The sequence below is a fragment of the Carassius carassius genome, chromosome 45 (genome assembly GCF_963082965.1).
Source record: "Carassius carassius chromosome 45, fCarCar2.1, whole genome shotgun sequence".
Classification (NCBI taxonomy): Eukaryota; Metazoa; Chordata; class Actinopteri; order Cypriniformes; family Cyprinidae; genus Carassius; species Carassius carassius.
In genome coordinates this window covers 20,904,773-20,918,000 of record NC_081799.1, presented here as the reverse complement: position 1 = coordinate 20,918,000, position 13,228 = coordinate 20,904,773, and the positions used below count along the sequence as shown (strand labels likewise).

The window sequence follows — 13,228 nt, the reverse complement described above, 5'->3', positions numbered from 1 at the left end:
CTGTGGCTGCCACTGTCTGCTCTGTGACTGGCTGTTGTTCCGTCTGAATTTACCCGGTGGCCTCTGCTCCGTGAAAAACGCCGCATCTTGAGTCTCGCTGCCTCCGCTTGCGCCACTGATTTTTCCTCCGAAAATCCGTTTTAACGCTGACTTCATGGATGCGAATGTTAAATCCGTGCACGCTGTAAGTGCTAGCTGCCTACTCTTCTCTTCAAGACAAGCCGTGTCCAGTAGTTTAAACGCTAACACAGCGTCGGGCAGGGTCATGTTGTACTTTTTCATGCGGTTGTATCTCTGCTCAAAGTCTACGATGTAGTCTGCCATGGACACCGCGCTGTCTTTGGAAATCGAGTCGAAATGAGAGTACGCTTCATAAGCGCGGTCTTTTTCTTCTCTCAAGAATACGGAGTCCAGCTTAGCTAGCAAGGTTTCCATACCGTTGTCTTCGTTCAGATCGCTCGCGGGTATTTCCAAAGCGGTCTCTCTGGCTCGCCCCTCGAGCCCCAACACCACCGCGAGTGCCTGCTTCTTCTTGTCCAAATCCGTAACAAGTTTCCAAATACTAATTTCATTTTTCCAGCACTCGTATGGTCTGGCTTCGTCAAGCTTAGGCGGTACTCTATAGTTGGAAACCATCCTCTGCTACCATGTAAATAGCCACAGGCACGACGTGGTTCTGCACAAGGTTCTTTATTTTCTCTCTGCTCACAAAACCCCGCCAAACCTACACCCCCGGAAAAACAGTCTTCCCTTCCGGTCACGTAGCCTCTCGCGATAATACATTCCCTCGCACATGAAGTTAACAATGCAGTCACACATGTAGCAATAATTGTTAGTTCTGTTTGTTGATTCAGGGTTAGCATCATCTGAGGTCCTCTGAGGGTCAGCATCATCTCTTCTCAGGTGTTCTGGATCCAGACTGGAGCTTGTGTAAATCCTAGAAACAAACAACATAGAAACAAAATAGAGACATCATTAGCATAGCTGCTGATCCAACAAAGTAAAATTAGTTTAACCCAAAATAAAGAATAAAAATGCAGATGCAACTACACTCACAATTTAAGAGATACATTATTCGAATGCTTGGCGAAAGAGATGCATTTTTAATCTAGATTTAAACAGAGAGAGTGTGTCTGAACCCCGAACATTATCAGGAAGGCTATTCCAGAGTTTGGGAGCCAAATGTGAAAAAGCTCTACCTCCTTTAGTGGACTTTGCTATCCTAGGAACTACCAAAAGTCCAGCGTTTTGTGACCTTAGGGTGCGTGATGGGTTGTAGTGTGGTAGAAGGCTAGTTAGGTACGCAGGAGCTAAACAATTTAGGGCCTTATAGGTAAGTAATGATAATTTGTAACTGATACGGAACTTAATAGGTAGCCAGTGCAGAGACTGTAAAATTGGGGTAATATGATCATATTTTCTTGACCTCGTAAGGACTCTAGCTGCTGCATTTTGGACCACCTGTAGCTTGTTTATTGACGAAGCAGGACAACCACCTAGAAGTGCATTACAATAGTCCAGTCTAGAGGTCATGAATGCATGAACTAGCTTTTCTGCATCAGATAACATAACAGATAACATGTTTCGTAGCTGGGCAATGTTTCTAAGATGGAAGAATGCAGTTTTTGTAACACTGGAAATATGATTATCAAAAGACAAATTGCTGTCCAATATAACACCCAGATTTCTGACTGTAGAGGAAGTAACAGTACATCCGTCTAGCTGCAGATTGTAATCTACAAGATTCTGTGTGGTGTTTTTTGGTCCAATAATTAATATCTCTGTCTTATCTGAATTTAATTGGAGAAAATTATTTGTCATCCAATCTTTTACATTTTTTAACACACTCTGTTAGCTTAGATAATTGGGAAGTTTCATCTGGTCTCGTTGAGATATATAGCTGAGTATCATCAGCATAACAGTGGAAGCTAATTCCGTATTTTCTAATAATATTACCAAGGGGCAACATGTATATTGAAAATAGAAGGGGACCTAGGACGGATCCTTGTGGCACTCCATATTTTACTGATGATAAATGAGATGACACCCCATTTAAGTAAACAAAATGGTAGCGATCGGACAGGTAGGATCTAAACCATCTTAGAGCCTGCCCTTGAATACCTGTATAGTTTTTTAATCGATCAATGAGTATGTCATGATCTATGGTGTCGAACGCAGCACTAAGATCAAGTAAGACTAGAAATGAGACGCAGCCTTGATCTGACGCAAGGAGCAGGTCATTTGTAATTTTAACAAGTGCAGTTTCTGTGCTATGGTGGGGCCTAAAACCTGACTGAAATTCTTCATACAGATCATTTTTATGCAGGAAGGTGCTCAATTGAGCAGACACAACTTTTTCTAAAATTTTAGACATAAATGGAAGATTTCAAATAGGCCTATAATTTGCCAGTACACTAGGATCTAGTTTTGGTTTCTTAATAAGAGGCTTGATAACCGCCAGCTTGAATGGTTTTGGGACGTGACCTAAAGATAACGACGAGTTAATGATATTGAGAAGCGGTTCTTCGGCTACAGGTAACAGCTCTTTTAATAATTTAGTGGGTACAGGATCTAATAAACATGTTGTTGGTTTAGATACAGTGATAAGTTTATTTAGCTCTTCCTGTCCTATATTTGTAAAGCACTGCAGTCTATCTTTGGGTGCGATGGATGAAACTGAAGTGTTAGACGCTGTAGAATCTACATTCGCTATTGTATTTCTAATGTTATCTATTTTATCAGCGAAGAAATTCATAAAGTCATTACTATTTAACGTTGGTGGAATATTTGAATCAGGTGGCGTCTGGTAATTTGTTAATTTAGCCACTGTGCTAAATAAAAACCTTGGATTGTTTTGGTTATTTTCTATGAGTTTGTGTATATGCTCTGCCCTAGCAGTTTTTAGAGCCTGTCTATAGCTGAACATACTGTTTTTCCATGCAATTCTAAAAACTTCCAAGTTAGTTTTTCTCCATTTGCGTTCAAGACTACGAGTTACTTTCTTGAGAGAGTGAGTATTACTGTTATACCATGGCACAGTACGTTTTTCTCTAACCTTTTTCAATTTGATGGGGGCAACAGCTTCTAATGTATTAGAGAAAATAGTGCCCATGTTGTCAGTAATTTCATCTAATTCATGTGTATTTTTGGGTACAAATAGCAGTTGAGATAAATCAGGGAGGTTATTTGCGAATCTTTCTTTGGTGGCTGGAACAATAGTTCTGCCCAGATGGTAACGCTGAGACATATAGTTAATATCAGTTATACGCAGCATGCACGATACAAGGAAATGGTCTGTAATATCATCACTTTGGGGTACAATATCTATAGCAGTAAGATTGATTCCATGCAATATAATTAGATCTAGTGTATGATTAAAACGATGAGTGGGCCCGGTGACATTTTGCTTGACTCCAAAGCAGGCCTGGTTCTAGAACCAAATCACTGAGGGTGCTTCTGAATATAGTGAGGGTGCTGCTTACATAATCGTAGGAAATAGCTCAGTCATCAGTCTGAAACATAGTATCTCAAAATTGGGGATGCTGTATACAACAATACTACTGTAATTGCTGTTATGTTAAACAATACATGATCTGGCAGTAAATTATAGAATAGCATGTAGACAAGCAGCAATCTTCACTTTGCAAAACATTAAAACATGCAGCACATAGCCTACCTACTCTGTGGTGATACCCTTGTTGTAACCGGCTTCAACTTGAATTGAACACTTCTAGAATGGCCAAAAGTCACTGCCTTACACACGTCTCTCTCCATGACGGTGAGAGACACATTTTTACATAACAAGGCAGAAAATGTACCAAGAACATCCAACCTAACTTGAACATAAACACACGTAACTTTACTAACACAACCCCCAACCATATTGCTGTAATAACGCATAAATCAAATCCCAACAAACAATTACCCATAATTACCCATAATGCAGACTGCCGGGAGTAAATGTTCACATTTAGTCTAGATCGGGGGTGGCAAACCCTGGTCCTGGAGAGCCACAGTCCTGCGGAGTTCAGCTCCAATCCCCCAACTCCCATCAAACACACCTGAACAAGATCATCAAGGTCTGAAAGGTTGCTAGAAAGCTACAGGCAGGTGAGTTTTATGAAGGTTGGAGCTAAACTCTGCAGGACTGAGAGCTACAACAACCATCATGTTCACACAGCGCACACAACACCTCTTTAGCACTTTATTTCTCTCAACATTAGGACAGGAGAGCTGTCAGTCAATAAATGTGGAAAAGTAACTTAGATATTTTGTTATAAGCTCCCAGATATTGGTAAATAATCCTCTGAGGTAGCCTGTAGAAAAACTGGTGTGAGGTCGATGGTCAGTACTCTGATTTAAATAGCGATGAGCTAGAGGCATTGGGAAGAGCTAGATCTGCAATCCTGAGGATCAGACAAACAAAAATATATTGCAGTATATTGGAAAATATCATGTAATATATTAGGCATATATTCTTATATATGGGATTTAATATTTATTTTTTCCAATATATTGCAATATATTGAAAGTGGCAATCATTTGTATATTTTGCAATATATTATATGATATATGTATCATCAATATATTATTCAATGTATTCAAATATATAATATATTAGAAAATAAAAAGGGAAAATAATATATTACAATATATCACAATATATTTTAAGAAATATATTGGTAAATATATTTTCCTTTCGTAAGGGTTGATAGTTGTATGCATTGCAAAAAAAATCATATTTGTAATCTTTTTCATTAACATTATCAAAGATTAATAGATACTGTAACACATGTATTGTTCATTGTTAGTTAATGTTAATTAATACATTAACTAGTGTTTACCAATGACACCTTATTGAAAAGTGTTACCTCTTAAATTGACCTTCATATGTCTTAATATGACTTTTTGGGGACATTGTCAGTGTGAAGAAATTCAGAGAAGAGACTCACTTCATGTGGCTAGAGTACTGTAATTATCTGTTTTTCTTTCTCTGACAGACTGTATAGCCCTCAACTGTAACATTTTCAAATTGAAAAAAAAAACTTTCAGGCCATGCTTTCTCAAGCCAAGCCAACCTAAATTTTGACTTGAGAAAATGTATTAATTTAGTTGATGTTAATGCTGGTTATAATTTAATCTCTTAGGTAGTTTACAGACAAAGCAAGTAACACTTTTTCTAACACCATGCTATAATATATTTAAAAATACATTTAAAATATTTTCCTTGTATGGCTCTTCTGCCGTTCTTCAAAATGATTTAATTTTGCTTTAATATTGTTTGTTCTTTTATGTAAAGGTGTGGTGAACTGGAGTGCATTGTCTGAACAATACAACCTGAGTGTCCGGGCGTCATGTTCTCTGACCCAGTGCCTCTGGTGCAGTGAGATATTTAAAGACTGTCCACCTGTGTGTGAGGATTCGCAGGAAGAGAGTCCTGTGTGGGTTTTATCCATTCAAAGAATTTGAGGGCTACTGCTTGACTTATTGTTTTATCAGTGATGGAGGTGAATTTAAATTTTTTTTCTTGTGTCATGTCTATAGTCTTAATCTATATTTGTATATACAATTATATTTTCTGTTTTGTTCTTTGAAATAAATAAAAAAAGATTTCTGTCATCATTTTTATTTTTTTTTGGAGGCACCTTGCATAAAATGGGATGCAGACACTGAAAATATACTGTATGTAGTCAACTGAACTTAAAACTACTTTACTGGCTTAAATGTTTCACACGCAGAATTGCCAAAGCAAAATAAAAATGTCCACATTTATAGTTAAAAAATAGATAAACAAGAACCATAGCAAAAGTAAGATTAAAATAAGAAAGGCAGTGGTTTACACTTAGAGCAAATGGCTATAGATTCTATTTATACTATGTTAAAATAGCAGGATTTTCTGCTATTTATATTACTTATTGCAAATAGTGGCAATTATTTGCACCTCATTATTGTAGTACATTATAAAACAGTATACAATAATGAGTGTAAATTATAATTTTAATTCAAATTAATAAATGGATGCCAGCATATTAGGACAATGAAGCCCTCCCTCACAGCTTTTTGATTATTTCCTTCGTTTTTATTTAAAATAAATGTTTTTCTGATGTGATTTGAAATTTGAAAAGATAGGGGGAAAAAGGCAGATTCGGACCGGATCGATTGCATCATATTGTGGACAACACACGTTTTACCATCTGCACTATTAGAGCCGACGACTGTACTTTATCTGTTTTAATTTTGACTAGCTCAATAAGAAATATAAGGTGCCATTAAAGTGTAATATTACAATATACACAGTGAAGTAAAGTGCAACAGAATGTTAATATATTGTAAGATACTACACAGATATTACAGAATAAACTTTAATTCCGTATAATTTTACCTCAGATGAAACATGGTTAAACATGGTTGTTTTTACCGTCTTTTTTACACCTTAATGTTCTTTAATACTTTAACATTTTATTAGAGTTTTCTTTTAAGTATGCGCATTGTTTTAATGCACGCACAACCCGAAAACAACTAACGTCATCACGCAATGCAAATTACAAGCGCATGCGCGCTAAACACATACGTGACGTACTAACGTGACGTACGTACGTGACGTCACCGTGCTACAGTGCAGCGAAGGGTGTCTCCGAGTGGACGAGACGCTGCGCATGACACGTGACGTGCTTTATCAAGGGCCCGACCGAGCTCGGGCAGAGAATCTAAGCTCTAGGGCGGGGTTCGCTGCTGTCATCGGCAGTGGCAGGTGGTGTTATTTCATCCGTGTCGTTTTGTTGTTGTTGCGATGTAGATGTTTGTGCGTTCTTGAGCCATTTTCTTATGTCCATGATGATTAAAAATGGACACTTATTTTTACGTTACCTAAAGCCCCGGGAAGCACGCACGCAAGCAAAGTGGGCAATTAAAGAGACAGCTTCACCTTTTGCGTATCGCGATCACGAAAGGACAACTACAATGCATTAAACATGAAAGCATAACGAAATAATTCATTTAATATATATATATATATATATATATATATATATATATATATGTATATATATATATATATATATATATATATATATATATATATATATATATATATATTTGTTTAATTTTATTAATTTATTTATTTTGTGTAGGCTATCCTATTATAGGCAAGAGTGTAAAATCCGTCAGTGTTTTATTTTCGGCAAAATCTCGTTTATGTGTGCTATTAATAATTTTTCATCTGAGGGTGCTTTCACTTTTATTTGATACCCTCAAGCACCCCCGTAGAACCGGGCCTGCTCCAAAGGAGTTTATTAGGTCAGTAAACGCAAGTCCTAATGTATCATTTGTATTATCAACGTGAATATTAAAATCTCCCATGATTAGCGCCTTATCAACTGTAACTAGAAGGTCTGAGAGGAAATCTGCAAATTCTTTTAGGAATTCTGTATACGGCCCTGGTGGTCTATACACAGTAGCCAGAGCAAGAGATACATTAGATTTCTTTTGCATGTCTGACAGTGTAACATTTAGCAGAAGTATTTCAAAAGAGTTAAACCTGTATCGTGTTTTCTGGGTAACATTGAGAATATCACTATATATTGTTGCGACACCTCCGCCACGACCAGTCTGACGGGGCTCATGCTCATAACAGTAGTTTGGTGGAGTAGACTCATTTAGACCAAAATAATCATTTGGTTTTAGCCAGGTTTCAGTCAAGCAGAGTACATCAAAACTATTTTCTGTGATCATTTCATTTACAATAACTGCTTTGGGTGTGAGTGATCTAATATTTATGAGCCCAAACTTTAAAAATTGTTTTTGTTCATTTACTTTACATTTTTCTGGTTTAATTACGATAAGATTTTTTCTAGATCCTACATTATATTTTGACCTCACTATTCGGGGAACAGACACAGTCTTAATAGTTTTTACAGCGCAAGTACTTTTATCATTTAAGCGGGTGGAACAAAACTCATCATAATAGTTATTAGAGAATTGTCTTACTAGTCACATGGAGCGAAGTGTCCTGGAGATGTTGTCAGAGAGCAGCTCCGCTCCGATTCTGCTGGGGTGTAATCCATCAGCGCGAAACAGCCTAGGACGCTTCCAGAAAAGATTCCAGTTATTAACAAATAACAGTTTCTGTTCTTTACACCATGACAACAACCATTCATTTAAAGCAAAAAGTCTACTGAACCTTTCGTGTCCTCGTCGATACGTGGGCAGTGGTCCTGACACGACGATCGTCGCCGCAGGCGTCGTGCTGCGAACCGTCTCGATCAGGCTGCTGAAGTCCCTCTTCAGCGTCTCCGTCTGCCGCAGCGTGGTGTCGTTAACCCCGGCGTGAAGCACGACCGCTCTGGGGCTCTCGTCGGCCTTCAGGATCGCGGGTATCTGCGCAGAAACATCGAGAACACGAGCACCAGGCAAACAATGAGTGTGCACTTTACCTTCGGCTAACGTAGCACTTACGTGTCGGACGATGGAGTCTCCGATGATCACAGCGTTGCATCCTGTCTCGCGGAGGGGAGCGAAGCGGTTCCGGATGGAGATGTCGAAGGCAGGAGGGGGAGAAGTCGTCGCCCGGGACCCGGCTCGCGTCCTCCGCTGTGGATGCACCCAGGGTCCGTGGTGTCCCGGCGTCGCAGTGAAGGACATCTGGGAAGATCGCGTCCTGGGTGCACCGGGCCTGTGCAGAGAAACACACGGAGTAGACGTGGTGGGACTGTTAGCAGCACGCTGTATACTTACCCCGGACTTGTGAGCGTCAGCCCGGGATGATTCCAGCGCGGCTCTCCGCACTCTCAGCTGGGCCTGCCTCACCTCCAGGTCGCGAATCTGCTTTCCCACGGCCTCGAGCTCGAGCTGCACAGAGTGGAGACATTCATCCGCCATTAAAGCAAGTAACAGTGAGTACAGCAGTGGTAATGTGTGTGAATAGAGTATTAGCAATGTAAGCGCAGTTAGCTGCAACAACACTTGCTGATGCTAACGGGCTAAAAGCTAATAGCGGACCCGGGAGATCAAAATAAAACTAGTGATAGCGAGGCGCTCTGATTGTTTTTGTTGTAGAATACAATAGAGGATATATTCACACGTTATATAAACGGGAACGATGATGTATAAAATTGATTTTTGAGTTAAAAATAGTCAATGAAAAGAATATAGTGACGGAGCTCAAACGCAGTACAGCCGCCAACAACAAACAGGAAGTGACGTCACCCAGAGTTGTTTGGTGTCCTTTTCATAAAATCTTAATTGGCTATTTTTTGTCTTTCGGAAGCTGCATTTAACTTGACTCCCCTCTATTATAAGCCACACACGTACAACAAACTAATGTCACAGTGGTATCGTGTACTGTAATCATGTAGCCCAAGTTATTACCTGTTGAACAGTAGACAGCACACGCGGTGTTCATCTAATAAGGATCTCCATCGCAAGCAAATAATAGCCTTTGGAGATTTGCTTTCAATTCAGTGCAGTTCCATAGCCACGTTTTTAACGCTGCTGATGTTAAACGTTACAACTCCGAGTGAACCACTTCAGACGCTCAGCGCGTGCGGCAGAGAACTGAACGAATCATTCAAACTGATTCATGAACCAATTCACTCGTTTGCCAATTGGTTTGATCATGCCTTTGAACAGAGTTGACTCAAAAGAATGAATCATTCACGAATGGGCATCGCTCATTGTCCAGAGAAAAGTAGACGGCGCGTTTTGAATAAACTGAAGCATTTATAACATTTATTGCATTAAGATAAAGTAACGAGAGGAGCGTCGCCCACAGTAACGAAGTAAAAGTACAGATTTTCCCCAAAAATTTACTCAAGTAAGAGTATAAAGTACCCATCTTTAAATATACTCCGAAAAGTATTAGTTACCCCAAAAAATTACTCAAGTAAATGTAACGAAGTAAATGTAACTCGTTACTACCCAGCTCTGACAATGGACAGCAACTGCTAAGGTCGAACTTAAGAAGGTTTACCTTAAGCAACATCCTAAGGTATAGTTCGGAGAACACACGTAGCAAAGGTATACCTGTAGTTAAGGTGTACCTTTTGAGTATTCGTAGCGCGCTAAGAGACAAGACAACGTTATTGGAGAACGCACCCCAGTTTATTACTAAACAATAAAATGACTCCTTGCATATGTTCGAACCTGCAGGCCATTCTGGGTTGAGCGAGACCCCACGGAATGAGCGAACGGATCGGAATATTCAGAAATGCGCTCTCCACTCACGAGCTCTGATCGGAACAAACCCAATCGAGCCTCAATGTCTGCTGACCTTGCAGAAACATACAAATAGACATAGCCAGACTAGACTATTTTAGTACAAATTATGAGTTTACTGACGATTATTTATAATTCTTGACAAAATTATAATACATTAAGGTTTTTTTTTTTGCCTAGTCAGTTTTGCCTACGCCCAATGACGCTACGATGAGCATTTACTGCATTTTAAAAATTCGGTTCAGGAAGCGGGTCGGGTACAATATTTTATTGTTATTTTTTTGCGGTCCAAGTTGCGGGCGGGTTAGTTGAAAACCTTGGTCGGGTGCGGGTTATTAATACATTGACCCGCGCATCACTGATACACTGCACATTAACGCTCTTCACAAACAGAAGCTTGTAACAAACGATATCTGCCACAGCATATAATGACTACTAAAAATTAAAAATTATATATAATTTTATTTCAAATAAAGGGAAAATTAAAAGTGAGTTTAGTCAAAGCAGCTCTAAAATATCTTAGAATAGCATGCTTCTGAAGGCGCTTTTCTCTGTGTTTGTGGTGTTGCCATTTAAACATGTTAATTACAAAAACAAAACGTTTGGTGTACTGTCTCTGGAAAAATCAACAGTGATTGATCAGCGTTTATTTATGCACAGTATTGTAGACGTTATTACCTAGGCGAAGCAAAATTTGCTGAGATATAGGCTACAGTAAGAGCGCCTGAATGATTGTCTATCAGATGCCTGTCAAAGTTGAGTTCGTTACTATAGCAACAGTAAAACTGTCATGTTGTTATAACGAGAAAACAACTTTCGTTACGTCGAGTTAACGAGAAAACGACTTTCGTTATGTCGAGATAACGAGAAAATTAAGTCTTTATAATGAGAAAACAACTTTCGTTTTGTCGAGATAACGAGAAAATTAAGTCGTTATAACGAGAAAACAAGAAGGAAAAAAATTATAATGCATGGCCGCTTATAGAACTTCTGCAGTAAGGAGACATAGACCATGACTTAATGTTTAAAAATGACATACAGGTTTGGAACAACACAAGGGAAAGTAAATAAAATCCATTTTTTTAAAGTGTGTTTTAACTTCCCTTTAATATTTAGTTATTGTTGTTTATTTTATCTATAATTCCTATATCTGAGCATGTGAATACATTTCCCATGCTGTAATTTTTAAGCATTGATCTCAGAGGGTGTCTAGGTAAAAACATTAAATAAAACAAATAAATCCCCTCTGTAAATCATTAATGACAATCAGTAAAAATGTCCATCAGAGAGGATGCTGGCTGAAAAATCCTAAGAGTTAGAATGTTTTTAACAGATATTTTAAACCAGTGGTAAAACAAAGCATAGACAATAGGATTCAGACCTGAGTTTATATAGAAGGTCCATGTTAGAAATGTCAGTGTAGTGAAGGAGACTGTTTTTGTTAGAGAACAAATGAAGAAAGGAATCCAGCAAAGAAGATAAGCTGTCACAATGATTCCTAATGTCAGAGCAGCTTTGGTCTCAGATTTCCTCCTCACTGAAATGTCTATTACACATTTTATACCATTCATTTGAGAGTTAATAACTTTGACTTGCCTTTGCACAACATAAAATATCCTCAAATATGCAGTGATGATCACAGTACAAGGAAATAAAAGAGAAACTATTAAATCAATAAATCTCCAAGCAGGTGTAATCAAAACAATACATTGGCCGTAACAAAGTGTTGTGTCAGACATATTAAAATATCCGTTACTTATTACAAACCAAACAATGTACACTGAACAGCAAAACCAGCAGAGACAGATGCTTATTAAAGTTTTAGTTGTAGACATTTTCTGTGGGTACAGTAAAGGGTGACACACTGCCATATAGCGATCCACAGCAATTAATACCAAATTACTAAGAGATATAATAAGGAGCAACCTAACGATGATCACAAACAGTCCACAGTAAGTGTCTCCGAAGTACCAGCATGTCTCAATTTGCTTGATTCCCTCTATGGGTATCACAAAAAGTCCAACAAGCATGTCGGCCACAGCCAGAGAGAGAATGATCAGGTTGGTTGGAGTGTGAAGCTTCTTGAAGTGAGAGATGGAGATGATCACCAGCAGGTTCAGAAACACAGTCCAGACTGACAGCAATAATACAAACATATAGATGACATTATGTTCCAAACTGGAGCGTTTTCCTCTGATGCATGATGAGTTGATGGCAGGAAAGCAGTACTGAGTCTCATGATTGTCTGTCTCATTAGCCATGAGTGAGTCTCCTCCTGTTAGGAGTTTGTTCTGCTCTCCTTACTGTGCTTTCATTTATAGTGTCTAGGTCACACTGACCAACCCATCTAACGCCCACTCTGATTGTGAGTTATTATATTATAATAAAAATCACCTCTGTCCATCTCTAGGCTATTTATCCTGTAGTGTAAAACAAAAAAAAACCTGAGTAAAGTCAAACAGAGTTGTGGAACCACAAACAGTTAATTTGTAAATTGTAACATGACATTACAAAGGTGTCTGAAAGCTTTTGTGAAGAAATCGATATGTATTATTAGTTTTGATCTGAATGTTCCTCCTTCCAAATTTTCAGGTTATTTTTGTGGATGAGTTAATTTCTCATCAAGGTGCAGGTATTGTTTTTCAGTTACATGTGTGTTTTGTTAATAACACTGCTTACACATGCATCTCCTCTTCCCTGCTCAACAGGATAAACTACAGCATTTAAGTGTAATACATTCAAAATATTCTCATTTATAAGTTATATATCACTTAAAAAATGACAACAGTATTTATGGTAGTTAAGTTTGGAATTGGTAAAATTTAAAAAAAAAATCTCATTCTCACACGTCCATGCTTGTTAAAAGTTTATGAAACAAGAATCTATGCCAAACCACTAACCACTCATACGATCATGCTATCCAAATCCGGAGACTGATCAAAATTTATACCATGTTATCGCTAACATTCTTAGGCTTCCTACAAAACTCAGAACTCACTCTGTCTCCGCTACATTC

The 13,228-nt window shown here is 38.4% G+C and overlaps 1 protein-coding gene and 1 pseudogene across 1 annotated transcript; both read right to left on the bottom strand.

The window, feature by feature from the left end:
- Window positions 1-811: 811 nt before the first annotated feature.
- LOC132126918 (uncharacterized) lies at window positions 812-8,818 on the bottom strand. The gene is made up of 2 exons (XM_059538517.1): window positions 7,987-8,818; window positions 812-937 (listed from the first exon to the last, which is right to left on the bottom strand). Exon 1 carries the CDS (start codon window positions 8,638-8,640, stop codon window positions 7,990-7,992), a length of 651 nt encoding a protein of 216 aa, XP_059394500.1. The 5' UTR covers window positions 8,641-8,818; the 3' UTR covers window positions 812-937; window positions 7,987-7,989.
- A 2,650-nt stretch (window positions 8,819-11,468) lies between these two features.
- On the bottom strand, window positions 11,469-12,527 carry LOC132127020 (trace amine-associated receptor 13c-like; annotated as a pseudogene).
- Between the last annotated feature and the right edge of the window lie 701 nt (window positions 12,528-13,228).